Here is a 19,896-nt window from a genome sequence, read left to right as displayed (position 1 = left end):
ACATACAACATACAGTACATACAACATATGACATACAGTACATACAACATATGACATACAGTACATACAACATACAGAACATACAACAGTACATACAACAAATGACATACAGTACATACAACATATGACACATTACATACAACATATGACATACAACAGTACATACAACATATGACATACAACAGTACATACAACATACGACATACAGTACATATACATACAACATATGACATACAGTACATACAACATACAGTACATACAACAGTACATACAACATATGACATACAGTACATACAACATATGACATACAGTACATACAACATATGACATACAGTACATACAACATACAACAGTACATACAACATATGACACATTACATACAACATATGACACAACAGTACATACAACATATGACATACAGTACATACAACATACAGTACATACAACATATGACATACATTACATACAACATATGACATACAGTACATACAACATATGACATACAGTACATACAACATATGACATACAGTACATACAACAGTACATACAACATACAGTACATACAACATATGACATACAGTACATACAACATATGACATACAGTACATACAACATATGACATACAGTACATACAACATACAACAGTACATACAACATATGACACATTACATACAACATATGACACAACAGTACATACAACATACAGTACATACAACATACAACAGTACATACAACATATGACATACAGTACATACAACATATGACATACAGTACATACAACATATGACATACAGTACATACAACATACAACAGTACATACAACATATGACACATTACATACAACATATGACACAACAGTACATACAACATATGACATACAGTACATACAACATACAGTACATACAACATATGACATACAGTACATACAACATACAGTACATACAACATATGACACAGTACATACAACATATGACATACAGTACATACAACATACAACAGTACATACAACATACAGTACATAGAACATACAGTACATACAACATATGACATACAGTACATACAACATATGACATACAGTACATACAACATACAACAGTACATACAACATATGACACATTACATACAACATATGGCACAACAGTACATACAACATATGACATACAGTACATACAACATACAGTACATACAACATATGACATACAGTACATACAACATATGACATACAGTACATACAACATATGACATCCAGTACATACAACATACATATTTTACTACGTGGGGGGAGGCGCCATTTTGCAGTTCGCCTCAGGCAGCTGAAAGGCTAGGTTCACCCCTGTCTCCGAGGCACCATAGAAATCCTTATAAAAAATCCAATCTTTATTTCAAAATATTTAAAAAATCACATCAGTGAGGAGACAAAAAGAGAAAAGCTTTCGCCAATTGTGACTTTATTTTAGGATTGAGAAAGGCCATTTAGCCAAAATGTTGGTCTGTTTTTGTCTCGTCACTGCTGTGATGTCCAGGGCCGGCGTTAGGGGCAGGCAGACTAGGCATCTACCTAAGGCCGCAACTCCACCAGGGGGCCTCCAGCCAGTGAGGTGTGTTGTGAATTCTGTTGTGGGTTCTGCTCTTGGGCTCCCTCCGGTGGTTATAAGTGGTAGTGCTGCTGTTTGTCCTTCACAGCAGTCATCAGGTGCTTCCACTTTGGACGGGGCTATTTAGTCTGGCTTCACCCTTTAGTGAGTGCCAGTTGTCCATTTTTTCTGGAGGATTCACATCTCTGCTTGGTTTCTCCTGCTGGATTGTCCAAATCATCAAAGATAAGTCCTGGCTTTGTTTTTGCAGTCCACATGCGGTGGACTTTATAGTTCAGTGAATTGCTATGTTTTTCTTGTCCAGCTTTGTCTGTGTAAGGATTTATTCAGCCAAGCTGGAAGCTCTGGAGTTGCAGAGTTACCCTCCATGCCTTTAGTTAGGTGTGGAGATTTTTGTATTCTCTGTGGTGGATTTTTGTAGTATTTTAATACTGACCGCACAGTACTCTGTCCTGTCTTTTCTTTCTAGGTAGCGTGGCCTCCTTTGCTAAATTCTGTTTTCAGTCTGCGTTTGTAATTTCCCTCTCCTCTCACAGTCAATATTTGTGGGGGGCTGTCTTTCCTTTGGGGATTTTCTCTGAGGCAAGATAGTTTTCCTGTTTCTTTCTTTAGGGGTAATTAGTCCTCCGGCTGTGACGAGGTGTCGAGGGAGTGACAGGAACATCCCACGGCTACTTATAGTTGCGGTGTTAAGTTCAGGGTCTGCGGTCAGTATAGAGGCCACCTACTCCAGAGCTCGTCCATGCTCCTCCTAGGCCACCAGATCATAACAGAGGTGCGGCTAACAGCGGCACACCACTTGGCCACTTTGCATCCCATGAGTAAGGGGGGCCCGGCGCCGCCCCCCTCCCCACTGCAAATTCAACTTATCAGCAATGATGGAGGAAAGAGTGTCAGATGACTCACACTCTCCCTTCATTCCCCTTTGCTTTTGACTCAGCAGGCACGCAATGACATCACTTCATCTTGTGCCATGCTGTGCCAGCAGTGAAGCTGATGAGATGCGCTGCTGAAGCCAGGGTAGCGGGGGAATGGTGATAGGCGAGTATTGTATATCTTTTATAATACTGTGGGGCTGCATTAAACTGTGTGTGTGTGTATGTGTGCTTGTGTGTATAGAGGGGTTGCATTATACTGTGTGGGGGGGGCTGCATTATGCTCTGAGGGGGCTGATTTATAATCTATGTGTCGAATTATACTATATGGGGACTGCATTATACTCTATCAAGGACCATGGGGAGTGCATTATACTATATGTACTATATGGGACCTGCATTATACTGTATCGAGGACTACAGCGTATCCGCTATACTATATGAAGGACTATGGGGTGCATTCATAGAATCATAGAATGTTAGACTTGGAAGGAACTTCAACAGTCATCATGTCCAACCCCCTGCTCAATGCAGGATTCACTAAACTCAGAGATATTTTTCAGCCTCTATTATACTATGAGGCATTCATGGAGAGTGCATTATACTATAGGGAGAACTATGGGAACACATTATACTATATGGAGGACTATGGGGAGTGTATTAAAGTATATGGAGGGACATAGGGCACATTATACTATATGAAGAGCTGTGGTGCACATTATACTGTATGGAGGACTATGGGATGCATTATACTATGTGGAAGACTTTGGGGTGCATTATACTATTTGGAGGACTGTGGGGTGTGTATTATACTATTTGGCGGACTATGGGGAGTGCATACTATACTATACGGAGCACTATGGGGTGTGTAAATATAAGGTCAAGAAATAGGAAAAACCCAATGTGGCTAAACAAAGAAGTAAGAGCGGCAATTAACAGTAAAAAGAAAAATATTTAGTCCTCAGTGGTTGATACCTTTTAATGGCTAACTGAAAAGATGGTAACAAATTGCAGCTTTCGAGACTACTCAGGTCTCTTCATCAGGCATAGACTAATACAACATCTGAAGAGTCAGATATTTATACACAACACAGCACAGAACGGTCATTATGGGAGAGTGATAAGTGATAAACAGTTGTGTCCATAAATATTGAAACAGTTCCTAGATTAGGAGTGAATGTTTTGTTGTCCTCTGATTGGGGTCTGGTTCTGTTATGATGACCCCACATCGGTCTGAAGTGCAAATTCCTTAATTGATGTAAAAAGACATAAATCCATGGGACACATTCATTCCTGCACTAAGTGTGTCAAAGGTTGTCATAAATGTATACTCCCAGGATCTCCTGTCTCTCTGAGATTTGAAGTTACCTTTCAATACAAGTAATTTTATGTCCATGGTGCTGTGATCAGGGAGACAGAAATGTTTGGCCACAGGTAGATTTTCCTCTTATTGTATGGCGGTGAGAATTTATCCTTGTTCTCAGTTTCTGCCCTGTCTTCCCACATACAGCCCCCTAGTTGGACATTTAGTACAAATAATTAAGTACACCACATTAGAAGTGATGCAGCTGAAAGTACCTGGGATCTTGTAGTCCTGATGTGAATTGGGGCCTACTACCGCTGCATTGATGATATTTTAATCATCTGGACGGAGTCTGAACCACAGCTAAAGACGTTCCATGAACAGTTTAATCAATTTCACCCTACCATCAACTTGACACTCAACTACTCCTGTACTGAAATTAACTTTTTGGACACCATCATTAAGCTGCAGAACAATAAAATAGAGACATCCCTGTATCAGAAGCCAATCGACCGTCCAACATTCCTTAAATAGGACAGTTTCCATCCAAAACACATAAAAAACTCCATTGTCTACAGCCAAGCCATCAGATACAATCGTATATGTTCCAACCCCATGGACAGGGACAGGGCCGGACTGGGACTAAAATTCAGCCCTGGCATTTGAAGTTACACAGGCCCACTTGTCACATGGTGACTGTATAATATCTTTGTACACTTGTAGGCAGGGCCGGTTTTAGGCAAAGTGGGGCCCTAGGCAAAGTTTAAAATGGGTCCCCAAATGCTAACATATTGCACATCACACAGAAGCCTTTCTGTTGTATTTACGTGCGCTGAGTTCAGGCCGCTAAACGAGTTTGATCGACAATACTGAAGTTGTTCAACGCTTGTTTCCCGGCCTCTTTCCACCAGCTGAGGAATAATGATGAGACAGAACGATCACTAATAGATCACTAACAGATCACCATACAGTATCATGTTTTCAGCAGCACATCTACAGTTTACACTGGCAATGTGCTGCTGACAACAAGGCTTTTTGTTCCAGCAAAAACAATCCGAATATGCAGCATTTTACTTGTTTAGTAAAATACACCCCATAGTCCTCCATATATTATAATGTGCTCCATAGTCCTCCATATAGTATAATACACTCCCTATAGTCCTCCATATATTAAAATACACTGCTCAGTCCTCCACATAGTATAATACACTCCTCATAGTCCTCCATATAGCATAATACAATCCTCATAGTCCTCCATATAGCATAATACAATCCTCATAGTGCTCCATATAGTATAATGCACCGCCACAGTCATCCATGTAGTACAATTCACTTCCCATAGTATAATGCACCCCATAGTTCTTCATATAGTATAACGTATTCCCCATAGTCCTCGATACAGTATAATGCAGCCCACATATAGTATAATGCAGCCACCCCAGAGTATAATGCAGCCACCCCAGAGTATAATGCAGCCACCCCAGAGTATAATGCAGCCACCCCAGAGTATAATGCAGCCACCCCACAGAGTATAATGCAGCCACCCCAGAGTATGTAACCCCCATAGAATATAATACAGCCCACCTCCCCATAATATATAATGTAGCCCCCCATAGAATATAATGCAGCCCCCCATAGTATATAACGCAGCCTCCCCCATAGAATATAATATACCCCCACAATAGTATATAACACAGCCACATAGTACATAACATGGCCTCCCCCATAGAATATAATATACTCCCCATAGTATATAGCAAAGCCCGCATATTATATAGCACAAACCGCATAGTATACAGCACAGCCTGCATACTATAGCACAGCTCGCGTAGTAGATAACACAGCCCACACAGCAGTATTCAGCACAGACCACACAGTAGTATACAGCACAGACCACACAGTAGTATACAGCACAGCCCACGTAGAAGTATACAGCACAGTCCACACAGTAGTATACAGCACAGCCCACAGAGTAATATATACAGCACAGCCCACAAAGTAATATATACAGCACAGCCCACAAAGTAATATATACAGCACAGCCCACAGAGAACTATATACAGCACAGCCCACAGAGAACTATATACAGCACAGCCCACAGAGAACTATATAAAGCACAGCCCACAGAGAACTATATAAAGCACAGCCCAGAGTACTATATACAGCACAGCCCAGAGAGTACTATATACAGCACAGCCCAGAGAGTACTATATACAGCACAGCCCAGAGAGTACTATATACAGCACAGCCCACAGAGTACTATATACAGCACAGCCCACAGAGTACTATATACAGCACAGCCCACAGAGAACTATATACAGCACACAGTAGTATACAGCACAGAGCACAGCCCACAGAGAACTATATACAGCCCACAGTAGTATACAGCACAGAGCACAGCCCAGAGAACTATATACAGCCCACAGTAGTATACAGCACAGAGCACAGCCCACAGAGAACTATATACAGCACAGAGCACAGCCCACAGAGAACTATATACAGCCCACAGTAGCATACAGCACAGAGCACAGCCCACAGATAACTATATACAGCCCACAGTAGTATACAGCACAGAGCACAGCCCACAGAGTACTATATACAGCCCACAGTAGTATACAGCACAGCCCACAGAGTACTATATACAGCCCACAGTAGTATACAGCACAGAGCACAGCCCAGAGAACTATATATAGCACACAGTAGTATACAGCACAGAGCACAGCCCACAGAGTACTATATATAGCACAGAGCACACAGTAGTATACAGCACAGAGCACAGCCCACAGAGAACTATATACAGCCCACAGTAGCATACAGCACAGAGCACAGCCCACAGATAACTATATACAGCCCACAGTAGTATACAGCACAGAGCACAGCCCACAGAGTACTATATACAGCCCACAGTAGTATACAGCACAGCCCACAGAGTACTATATACAGCCCACAGTAGTATACAGCACAGAGCACAGCCCATAGAACTATATATAGCACACAGTAGTATACAGCACAGAGCACAGCCCACAGAGTACTATATATAGCACAGAGCACACAGTAGTATACAGCACAGAGCACAGCCCACAGAGAGCTATATACAGCCCACAGTAGTATACAGCACAGAGCACAGCCCACAGAGAGAACTATATACAGCCCACAGTAGTATACAGCACAGAGCACAGCCCACAGAGAGCTATATACAGCACACAGTAGTATACAGCACAGAGCACAGCCCACAGAGAGCTATATACAGCCCACAGCAGTATACAGCACAGAGCACAGCCCACAGAGTACTATATACAGCCCACAGTAGTATACAGCACAGAGCACAGCCCACAGAGTACTATATACAGCCCACAGTAGTATACAGCATAGAGCACAGCCCACAGAGTACTATATACAGCCCACAGCAGTATACAGCACAGAGCACAGCCCACAGAGTACTATATACAGCCCACAGCAGTATACAGCACAGAGCACAGCCCACAGAGTACTATATACAGCCCACAGCAGTATACAGCACAGAGCACAGCCCACAGAGAACTATATACAGCCCACAGCAGTATACAGCACAGAGCACAGCCCACAGAGTACTATATATAGCACAGAGCACACAGTAGTATACAGCACAGAGCACAGCCCACAGAGAGCTATATACAGCCCACAGTAGTATACAGCACAGAGCACAGCCCACAGAGAACTATATACAGCCCACAGCAGTATACAGCACAGAGCACAGCCCACAGAGAACTATATACAGCCCACAGCAGTATACAGCACAGAGCACAGCCCACAGAGAACTATATACAGCCCACATCTCTTCTCTTCCTCCCCTCCCCTCCTCCGAGAATGGCCCCACAGTCCAGAAAAAAAAAAACCTCTCCTCACCTCTCCTGGTGCCCAGCGTTGCTTCCTGGTTCCTGCTCCTGTCTCAGCAGCTGCAGTCTGCCCGGGACACAGCAGGTGCGCGATGATATGACATCATCGCGCACCCGCAGTGTCAGAGGCAGAGCGGGGAATGATGGGAGAGGAGCATCTGTAGACGCTCTCTCCTCCATCATTGCATTCAACTGTACCGGCGTCTATACGCCGGTATAGTTGAATGCGACGGCGGGGGCGGCGGATTGAGCGGCCCACCACTGGCACCGGCCCTTCTGGCATTTGCCAGAAGTGCCCTATGGCCAGTCCGGCCCTGGACAGGGATGAACACCTGGGTCGCCTCAGAAAGACCTTTTTGAATCAGGGCTACCATCCAAGAACAAATCAAAACCAAAATTACAAGAGCAACTAGAATATCAAGGAATCACCTGCTACATTACAAAGCTAAAGAAGAAAATAACCGGGTGCCTCTAGTAGTTACCTACAATCCAAATCTGGAGGCGCTAAGGGGAGCTGCACGGAAATTACAACCTTTACTGCAAAAAGATGCCGCTTACAATCCTCCAGACCCCCCACTACTGTGTTTTAGGCAGCCCCCAAATCTATGAAGCATCATTGTCAGAAGCTCCCTGTCCTCTCCAACAGCTGCAGGTACCTTTCCCTGCAACCAGAAAAAATGTAAAACCTGTCCATTTATAATGACCACGGACAAGATAAAGATCACAACTCACATCAGGACTACAAGATACCAGGTACATTCAGCTGTGTCACTTCTAATGTGGTGTACCTAATTATATGTACTAAATGTCCAACTGGGGGTCTGTATGTGGGGGAGACAGGGCAGAAACTGAGAACAAGGATGAACTCTCACCACCACACAATAAGAGAAAAAAGAATGGATCTACCTGTGGCCAAACATGTCTGTCTCCCTCATCATAGCATCATGGACCTGAAATTACTTGTATTAAAGGGTAACTTCAAATCTCAAAGAGACAGGAGAATCTAGGAGTATACATTTATGACAACCTTTGACACACTTAGTGCAGGAATGAATGAGTCGCATGGATTTATGTATTTTTTCATCAATTAAGGTGTTTGCACTTCAGACCATGTGGGGTCATCATAACAGAACCAGACCCCAATCAGAGGACAGCAAAACATTCCTTATCTAAGAACTGGCCCAATATTTATGGACATAACTGCTTATCGCTTATCACTCTCCCATAATGACAGTTCTGTGTTGGCAGGGTCGGCATTAGGGGCAGGCAGACCAGGCAGCTGCCTGGGGCCCCTGCTCCCCCAGGGGCCCCCAGCTAGCAGCAAGTCACACAGCCGCTATGGGGCCCTTGTGAGGCAGGGGGGCCCGCCTGCTGTCAGCGCTGACTCCCCCGCCGCATTGAACTATACCGGTGTCTGCCAGTACAGTTCAAAGCAATGATGGAGGAGAGAGCGTCACCTGACGCTCCCTCTCCCATCATTCCCCATTCTGCCTCTGACACAGCGGGTGCGCGTCATCGCGTACTCACTGTGTGCCAGGCAGTGCGGCGGCAGCCGCCGACACAAGAGCAGGGAGCAGCACGGGCTCGGGGAGAGGTAAGGAGCTTGTGTTTTTTTTGTTTGTTTTTTACTCGACTGTGCGGCCATTCTCGGGAGGGGGAATGGGGGATGTGGGCAGTGCTGTATACTATTGTGGGCAGTGCTGTATACTACTCTACTGTGTGGGCTGTGCTGTATACTACTGTGTGGGCAGTGCTGTATACTACTGTGGCCAGTGCTGTATACTACTGTGTGGGCAGTGCTGTATACTGCTGTGTGGGCAGTGCTGTATACTACTGTGTTGGCAGTGCTGTATACTACTGTGGCCAGTGCTGTAAACTGTGTGGGCAGTGCTGTATACTACTGTGGCCAGTGCTGTATACTACTGTGTGGGCTGTGCTATACACTACTGTGTGGGCAGTGCTGTATACTACTGTGGCCAGTGCTGTATACTACTGTGTGGGCAGTGCTGTATACTACTGCGGCCAGTGCTGTATACTACTGTGTGGGCAGTGCTGTATACTACTGTGGCCAGTGCTGTATACTACTGTGTGGGCAGTGCTGTATACTACTGTGGCCAGTGCTGTATACTACTGTGGCGGCAGTGCTGTATACTACTGTGGGCAGTGCTGTATACTACTGTGTGGGCAGTGCTGTATACTACTGTGTGGGCAGTGCTGTATACTACTGTGGGCTGTGCTGTATACTACTGTGGGCGGTGCTGTATACTACTGTGGGCGGTGCTGTATATTACTGTGTGGGCAGTGCTGTATACTACTGAGGGCAGTGCTGTATACTACTGTGTGGGCAGTGCTGTATACTACTGTGGGCAGTGCTGTATACTACTGTGGGCAGTGCTGTATACTACACAGCTACTGTGGGCAGTGCTGTATACTACTGTGGGCAGTGCTGTATACTACTGTGGGCAGTGCTGTATACTACTGTGGGCAGTGCTGTATGCTACTGTGGGCAGTGCTGTATGCTACTGTGGGCAGTGCTGTATGCTACTCTGGGCAGTGCTGTATGCTACTGTGGGTAGTGCTGTATGCTACTGTGGGCAGTGCTGTATACTACTGTGTGGGCAGTGCTGTATACTACTGTGTGGGCAGTGCTGTATACTACTGTGGCCAGTGCTGTGTACTACTGTGTGGGCAGTGCTGTAAACTACTGTGTGGGCAGTGCTGTATATTACTGTGGCCAGTGCTGTATACTACTGTGTGGGCAGTGCTGTATACTACTGTGTGGGCAGTGCTGTATACTACTGTGGCCAGTGCTGTATACTACTGTGTGGGCAGTACTGTATACTACTGTGTGGCAAGTGCTGTATACTACTGTGGCGGCAGTGCTGTATACTACTGTGGGCAGTGCTGTATACTACTGTGTGGGCAGTGCTGTATACTACTGTGTGGGCGGTGCTGTATACTACTGTGGGTAGTGCTGTATATTACTGTGTGGGCGGTGCTGTATACTACTGTGGGTAGTGCTGTATATTACTGTGTGGGCAGTGCTGTATACTACTGAGGGCAGTGCTGTATACTACTGTGTGGGCAGTGCTGTATACTACTGTGGGCAGTGCTGTATGCTACTGTGGGCAGTGCTGTATGCTACTGTGTGGGCAGTGCTGTATACTACTGTGGGCAGTGCTGTATACTACAGTGGGCTGTGCTGTATACTACTGTGGGCAGTGCTGTATGCTACTGTGGGCAGTGCTGTATACTACTGTGGGCAGTGCTGTATACTACTGTGGGCTGTGCTGTATACTACTGTGGGCTGTGCTGTATACTACTGTGGGCAGTGCTGTATGCTACTGTGGGCAGTGCTGTATACTACTGTGTGGGCTGTGCTATACACTACTGTGTGGGCTGTGCTATACACTACTGTGTGGGCTGTGCTATACACTACTGTGTGGGCAGTGCTGTATACTACTGTGGCCAGTGCTGTATACTACTGTGGCGGCAGTGCTGTATACTACTGTGGGCAGTGCTGTATACTACTGTGTGGGCAGTGCTGTATACTACTGTGTGGGCAGTGCTGTATACTACTGTGGGCTGTGCTGTATACTACTGTGGGCGGTGCTGTATACTACTGTGGGCGGTGCTGTATATTACTGTGTGGGCAGTGCTGTATACTACTGAGGGCAGTGCTGTATACTACTGTGTGGGCAGTGCTGTATACTACTGTGGGCAGTGCTGTATACTACTGTGGGCAGTGCTGTATACTACTGTGTGGGCAGTGCTGTATACTACTGTGGCGGCAGTGCTGTATACTACTGTTGGCAGTGCTGTATACTACTGGGTGGGCAGTGCTGTATACTACTCTGTGGGCTGTGCTGTATACTACTGTGTGGGCTGTTCTATATACTACTGTGTGGGCTGTGCTATATACTAAGTGGCTGTGCTATATACTACTATGTGGGCTGTGCTATATACTATGGGGGTATATTATATTATATGGGGGAGGCTGTGTTATATACTATGTGGCTGTGTTACATATTTGGGGGGTACACTATACATTATATTCTATGGAGGAGGCTGTGTTATATACTATGGGGGCTGCATTATATTCTGTGGGGTCTTTATTAGATTTTATGAGGGATGATTGCATCATACCCTTTGATGGGGCTACATTATAGTCTATTGGGAGGTGGGCTATATTATATCTTGTTCGGGGCTACATTATATTCTATGGGGGCGCTGTATTATATTTATAATCTATGAGAGGTGATTGCATCATACTCTATGAGGGAGGCTACATTATACTATATGGGGGGCTGCATTATATTCTATGGGGAGGTTACATTATACTCTGGGGTGGCTGCATTATACTCTGTGGGGTGGCTGCATTATACTCTGTGGGGTGGTGGCTGCATTATACTATATGTGGGCTGAATTATATTGTATCGAGGACTATGGGGAATACATTATACTATATGAAGAACTATGGGGTGCATTATACTATGGGAAGTGAATTGTACTACATGGATGACTATGGCGGTGCATTATACTATATGGAGCACTGTGAGGAGTGTATTATGCTCTATGGAGGACTGAGGAGTATATTTTAATATATGGAGGACTATGAGGAGTGTATTATACTATATGGAGGACTATGGGAAGTGTATAATACTATATGGAGGACTATGAGGAGTGTATTATACTATATGGAGGACTATGGGGCACATTATATTATATGGAGGACTATGGGGTGTGCATTTTACAATATGGAGGACTGTGGTGCACATTATAATATATGGAGGACTATGGGGTGTATTATACTAAACAAGCAAAATGCTGCATATTCATTGGGTGATTGGATTGTTTATGCCGGAATAAAAATCCTTGTTCTCAGCAGCACATCGCCGGTGTAAACTGTAGATGTGCTGTTGATAACATGATACTGTATGGTGATCTGTTAGTGATCCATTAGTGATCGTTCTGTCCCCTTCATTCTTTCTCAGACGGTGGAAAGAGGCCGGGAAACAAGCGTCCAACGACTTCAGTATTGTCGATAACACTCGTTTAGCGGCCTGAGATCAGCGCAGGTAAATACAACCGAAATGCTTCTGTGTGATGTGCAATATGTTAGCATTTGGGGCCCCATTTTAAACTTTGCCTAGGGCCCCACTTTGCCTAAAACCGGCCCTGTGTGTTGGGTATAAATATGTGATTCTTCAGAATTTGCTTTAGTCTTTGCCTGATGAAGAGACCTGTGTAGTCTCGAAAGCTGCAATTTGTTACCATCCTTCCAGTCTGCTATTAAAAGGTATCAACCACTGAGGACTCTCAATTCTAAGTATTTTTCTATCTACTGGCTAACACGGTACCAAGATCTTTCCAGTAAAAAGAAAGCATTAAAGCTATGCGCACACGTCAGGATTTCTGGCAGAAATTTTCCTGACAAAAACCAGACATTTCTGCCAGAAATCCGCATGCGTTTTTACCGCGTTTTTGATGCGTTTTTTTTGCATTTTTTCTCCAATGTATAGAATAGCGGGAAAAACGCAAAAAAACCCCGCAAAATTAATGAACATGTTGCTTTTTTTTACCACGATGCGTTTTTTTTGCGGAAAAAAACGCATCATGTGCACAAAAATTGCAGAATGCATTCTAAATGATAGGATTGCATAATGTATGCGTTTTTAGTGAGTTTTTATAGCGTTTTTATCACGAAAAAATGCGAAACAACCTGAACGTGTGCACATATCCTTACACTACTAAAGCAGGATGGCACCGTTGAAGCTCTAAAAACTATAGGGAAAAATACTTTATCTAAAAAACTAATTAAGGCTGAAAGGGAGAAGCACATTGCTAATTAATCCCAAGCTGTTCTTCAACTATTTCAATAGTAAAAGAATCAAAAGTGAAAGTGTAGGTCCCTTAAAAAATAGTGAGGAAAGAATGGTTGTAGATGACGAAGGTGTTTAATATATTAGCTTTTTCTCGTCTCCATGGTATTCACGGTGGAAAATTAGATGCCAAGAGACAAAGAAAACCCTATATTAAGGGTCACCAATCTAACCCAAGAAGAGGTGCGAAACCGGCTAAATAAGATTAAAATAGATAAATCTCCGGGTCCGGATGGCATACACCCACGAGTACTAAGAGAACTAAGTAATGTAATAGATAAACCATTATTTCTTATTTTTAGGGACTCTATAGCGACGGGGTCTGTTCCGCAGGACTGGCACATAGCAAATGTGGTGCCAATATTCAAAAAGGGCTCTAAAAGTGAACCTGGAAATTATAGGCCAGTAAGTCTAACCTCTACTGTTGGTAAAATATTTGAAGGGTTTCTGAAGGATGTTATTCTGGATTATCTCAATGAGAATAACTGTGTAACTCCGTATCAGCATGGGTTTATGAGAAATCGCTCCTGTCACCAATCTAATCAGTTTTTATGAAGAGGTAAGCTATAGGCTGGACCACGGTGAGTCATTGGACGTGGTATATCTCGATTTTTCCAAAGCGTTTGATACCGTGCCGCACAAGAGGTTGGTACACAAAATGAGAATGCTTGGTCTGGGGGAAAATGTGTGTAAATGGGTTAGTAACTGGCTTAGTGATAGAAAGCAGAGGGTGGTTATAAATGGTATAGTCTCTAACTGGGTCGCTGTGACCAGTGGGGTACCGCAGGGGTCGGTATTGGGACCTGTTCTCTTCAACATATTCATTAATGATCTGGTAGAAGGTTTACACAGTAAAATATTGATATTTGCAGATGATACAAAACTATGTAAAGCAGTTAATACAAGAGAAGATAGTATTCTGCTACAGATGGATCTGGATAAGTTGGAAACTTGGGCTGAAAGGTGGCAGATGAGGTTTAACAATGATAAATGTAAGGTTATACACATGGGAAGAAGGAATCAATATCACCATTACACACTGAACGGGAAACCACTGGGTAAATCTGACATGGAGAAGGACTTGGGGATCCTAGTTAATGATAAACTTACCTGGAGCAGCCAGTGCCAGGCAGCAGCTGCCAAGGCAAACAGGATCATGGGGTGCATTAAAAGAGGTCTGGATACACATGATGAGAGCATTATACTGCCTCTGTACAAATCCCTAGCTAGACCGCACATGGAGTACTGTGTCCAGTTTTGGGCACCGGTGCTCAGGAAGGATATAATGGAACTAGAGAGAGTACAAAGGAGGGCAACAAAATTAATAAAGGGGATGGGAGAACTACAATTCCCAGAGAGATTAGCAAAATTAGGATTTTAGTCTAGAAAAAAGATGACGGAGGGGCGATCTAATAACCATGTATAAGTATATAAGGGGACAATACAAATATCTCGCTGAGGATCTGTTTATACCAAGGAATGTGACGGTCACAAGGAGGCATTCTTTGTGTCTGGAGGAGAGAAGGTTTTTCCACCAGCATAGAAGAGGATTCTTTACTGTTAGGGCAGTGAGGATCTGGAATTCATTCCCTGAGGAGGTGGTGATGGCGAACTCAGTGGAGGGGTTCAAGAGAGGCCTGGATGTCTTCCTGGAGCAGAACAATATTGTATCTTACAGTGATTAGGATCCTTAGAAGGACGTAGATCTGGGGATTTATTCTAACGGAATATAGGCTGAACTGGATGGACAAATGGCTTTTTTCGGCCTTGCTAACTATGTTACTATTATACTGTATGGAGCACTATAGGGTGTGTATTATACAGTACGGAGGACTATGGGGTGCATTATACTATGTGGAAGACTATTGGGTGTATTATACTATTTGGAGGACTATGGGGTGTGCATTGTACTATATAGAGGACTAAGGGGTGCATTATACTATATGGAGGACTGTGGGGTGCATTATACTAAACAAGCAAAATGCCGCCTATTCATTGAGTGATTGGATTGTTTATACCAGAACAGAAATGATTGTTCTCGGCAGCACATCGCCCGGAGAAAACTGCAGATGTGCTGCTGATAACATGATGCTGTATGAGGACAGATTGATTTAGTGATTGTTCTGCTCCATCATTATTCTTCATCTGTTGTAAAGAGGCCGGGAAACAAGTGTAGAACGACTTCATTATTGTCGATCACGCTCATTTAATGGCCTGAACTCAGTGCATGTAAATACAGCTGAAATGTTTCTGTGTGATGGTGCAATATGTGAGCATTTGGGGCACCACTTTTTAAACTTTTTTCCCAGGGACCCACAGTGTCTACAATCGGCCCTGGTGATGTCATAAAAATCCAATCTTTATTCCAAAATGTTTAAAAGGATCTCTATGGTGCCTCGGACATCTTTGGATTTTGGACCTGGTGGGAGGTGCGGCTAAGTAGCACATGCTCATCGATGGTGCTTGGGAATGCTCTACTGGACTGAGTCGAGCTGTTAGTGTACCAGGAATGAGGATTACAAGGGTACGGCTACCGTACAGAGATGTCTAAAGGTGAACATGACTTAGGCTGCCGTCACACTAGCAGTATTTGGTCAGTATTTTACATCAGTATTTGTAGCCAAAACCATGAGTGGGTGATAAATGCAGAAGTGGTGCAGATGTTTCTGTTATACTTTTCCTCTATTTGTTCCACTCCTGGTTTTGGCTTACAAATACTGATGTAAAATACTGACCAAATACTGCTAGTGTGACGGCAGCCTTATTTGTAGAAGTACATAAACAGCCAATAGAAAACGTATGGTGAAAAGCTGGTTTATGTAAATCCCCTGAAGACAGAGAAGGAAAAGTTCACTTTGCAGACACGAAAAGGCTTCCTTACCAGAAGAAGTATTAATGTGTGGAATATTTGCCATCACGGCGTGAAGCACTGATGGTTTCATAAAGGCTTAGATGGGTTTTAGAGAAAAATTATTATTATAGACCTGTGTAAAGTTATTTTCTGAATGTTTGGTCTCCTGGATCGACAATTGAGTTCAGAAGAGAAAGATTCTCTCATTTGGGCAGAAATGGTCATGGCGGTTGTGCATATAACCCATTGCCTTTCTGCTTTCCCTTCCCTCAGTTGTCTAATTTCAACCATATTAACCTAGTAACTTTGTACATTATGCCATCCCCTTCACGAATCCTGGGAGCAGGACCGGTGTGATGTTCCCACCTGAAGGCCTCTTAATAGTGCTGCCCACATGATCTCCTTAGATTGGAAGAACAGCAAGTAGTGATCCAATTTATAGTGCAAGTGAAATAAGATGCCTCATACCAAGCCAACGGTGTCAAACAGAATCTGCACAACCTTCAGAAGGTGTTTGTATGGCCACAAGCCGACTGTAAGAGGCACGTCGAGCCACAGGGGTCCATTGACTCTCAAAAGCGATCGTGGTACAGAGTAAAGACTGCAATGGACGTTGGAATGGAGGTCTGTCCCCTCCAGCAATGAGTCCAGCTTTTGTCCTGGATTAATTTACAGCCAGAGATTGGTCGGAGATCACGTGGGTGATGCCATAAAGTTGTTGATCAACACGACCACGTGGTACGCTGCTGGTGCTTCTGTGTATAGCTTGGTGTAAACGTGCTCCGTGGCCACAGTGTCTTCCATTGAGCACATCGGGGACATCACTGGTGGGCAATTACACAGGGAGCGGACAATAGCAGATCCTAATGATCTGAAGACAATCAGCCGCAGAACCTTCCTCAGACGACCATTAATGACCTCAGTGACAGCAGCTGAGCCCGGAGGTGCCGGGATTTCTGCTCAGACTCCAGACTGAAGAAATCCAGACGTGAAGATTTTGTGTCCATTTTTTCATCATTTGCAAATCAGTAAGGTCTCCATCCTGTGATCTCCATGATTCCATAACTTTTTCTTTCTGAGATTTCAATTTCAAGGTTGGGGAGTGTATGTAACAAGAGGAATGTTGGGAAAATCAGGGGGTTCACTTAAAATATGGCTGAAAATTGCTTAAAAAGCCTTGAAAGACTCTTCATGCTCATTCTTTGGTAATTCCTCTTTGCTGTTCATATGTTCGGTGTTTTGAGTGTTTTTCCCCACTTTAGAGTTTGAACCCACCTGGTGTGAGAAAAGAAAATGTCCTATCACTTTTGATGGAATTCTCTGTAAATCAAACAAAACTGTCCAATCAGAAGTGTGCGAAATACGCTTATGGAAGAGAAAGGAAAAACTCCACCATTGACTCCCAAAAGAAAGCGTGTTTCCTGAAGGGCTTCCAATAGACAACACGGTTTTGATCACCTCATAAAACTCTGTATGGACATAGGCCAAGACACACGCCATCTTTATGAGACAAATTCCATCCTAAATGTGCTGCAAAAACTCCCAAGAAAATGAATATCACATATAGCAATGTCAACATGCCAATATGCGCAGGTCCAGCCTCATGTCACTTCTTTTTACTGCTGCTCTCAATCAATAACAATAGAGAGCAAGAGACTGCGGAGACGGCGGCAGGAAAATGATCGCTGGTGATTTCATGAAGCAGCTTCTAGAGGAGAAAACTCAGCTGCTGCGCCGACATCTAAAGGCCGCCGTAGACACAAAGCTTCGAACCCTCATCATAACCCCTAGGAGATATCACGTTTCCATAAGCTTGGTGACTGTATGAGAGAGTGACCAAGAGATGGGACATGTGATCAGCTCCATACATAACAGTGTGGTCCGATAATGACAAGTGGCAGGGTGAGAATTTGTCTTGGGTCTTCTGGGAGATAATTTACCAGTCACCGTGTAGATTGTGGTTATGACCAGCAGAGCGATCACCGACAGGTAAATGTTCCAGCCCAAAGCTACCTGTATGAAGACGGCTCCAGAGAACATGTCCACCTGAGGAGAGAATAGGAGAGTCATGAGTGCTGGAAACAACAGACCGCGCTCCAGTCTGCCCAAAAATAGGCTGCAACTCTACAAAAACAGAAAACCGTCACCCCTCTACAAACCGCCAAACTCCTTCTCATCAGCAAACAATGATACGAGCGTTACATCTGTGGTCACTGAGCTGACTACACAGCGTCCTGCCAACATGTGAGGCCAGAAGTGATGATTCCTGCTACTGATCTGGTGAAGAACAAGAGGTCATCATGGTCTGTGCACACTGTACCCCGGAGCCAGATGTTATCAGGAAATACTGAGACATCACGTTACAACATCTGCCAAACCTGTAAGACCCTGGAGTTAAATTATGTGCATGGCAGGTCCAACACCAGCGCACTGAATATATACTGTGTATACAGCATGTCTGTGTTGGTAAGTGCGCTGGTGTTAGACATAGATATATGCTGTCAATGCCGACCACATGGCTGCCAGCTCTGGGGCCTGCAGACCGCGGAGCCCATCGCCACATGGCACCTAACACCCTCAACTTTCATCACGGTATCAACGGCATCCGCATCCTCGGGACGGGCATACCGCTGAATAGAATGGTGGATGAAGAAGGCGAAGGGTCCATGAGGCACCATTCACCCAGGGCTGCGAGTCTGCAGGAGCAGTAATGTCAGAGGCATGCATCTGACATCGGCGCTCCAGGCATTGGAGTCGCATGGCAATGACATCATGGCGTCACCAAAGTAGACGATCCAATCTCAGCTGTCAACGCGCCGGGTCCAGAAGAGGATGCAACACATCATGGGAGCGGAGAAAGGTGATACAAATGTTTTTTGTTTTGTTTTTTATGCAGAAGCACAAAGGGGGGCATATATACCAGGAAGGGGCCCAGTATGGGAGTACATGTATACCAGGAAGGAGTCCAAGATGGGAGAACATGTATCCCAGGAAGGGGCTCAGGATGGGAGAACATGTATACCAGGAAGGGGCCCAGGATGGGAGAACAGGTATAACACGAAGGGGCCCAGGATGGGAGAACATGTATAACACGAAGGGGCCCAGGATGGGAGAACATGTATAACACAAAGGGGCCCAGGATGGGAGAACATGTATAACACGAAGGGGCCCAGGATGGGAGAACATGTATAACACGAAGGGGCCCAAGATGGGAGAACATGTATAACACGAAGGGGCCCAGGATGGGAGAACATGTATACCAGGAAGGGGCCCAGGATGGGAGAACATGTATAACACGAAGGGGCCCAGGATGAGAGAACATGTATAACACGAAGGGGCCCAGGATGGGAGAACATGTATACCAGGAAGGGGCCCAGGATGGGAGAACATGTATAACACAAAGGGGCCCAGGATGGGAGAACATGTATAACACGAAGGGGCCCAGGATGGGAGAACATGTATAACACGAAGGGGCCCAGGATGGGAGAACATGTATAACACGAAGGTGTTATGAT

General features: G+C 44.5%; 1 protein-coding gene across 1 annotated transcript in view; it reads right to left on the bottom strand.

Annotated features, from left to right (window-relative positions):
* Nucleotides 1-19,896, bottom strand: part of SLC5A2 (solute carrier family 5 member 2) — a 136,207-nt gene that overhangs the window by 25,788 nt on the left and 90,523 nt on the right. Inside the window, exon 6 of the mRNA XM_077273589.1 lies at nucleotides 18,322-18,427. Coding sequence (XP_077129704.1) covers nucleotides 18,322-18,427 — 106 coding nt within the window. The remainder of the gene's footprint in view (nucleotides 1-18,321; nucleotides 18,428-19,896) is intronic.

This window comes from Ranitomeya variabilis, chromosome 7 (assembly GCF_051348905.1).
Source record: "Ranitomeya variabilis isolate aRanVar5 chromosome 7, aRanVar5.hap1, whole genome shotgun sequence".
Classification (NCBI taxonomy): Eukaryota; Metazoa; Chordata; class Amphibia; order Anura; family Dendrobatidae; genus Ranitomeya; species Ranitomeya variabilis.
Note: the sequence above shows the minus strand (reverse complement) of the source record. Positions and strands in the feature narration are given on the sequence as shown.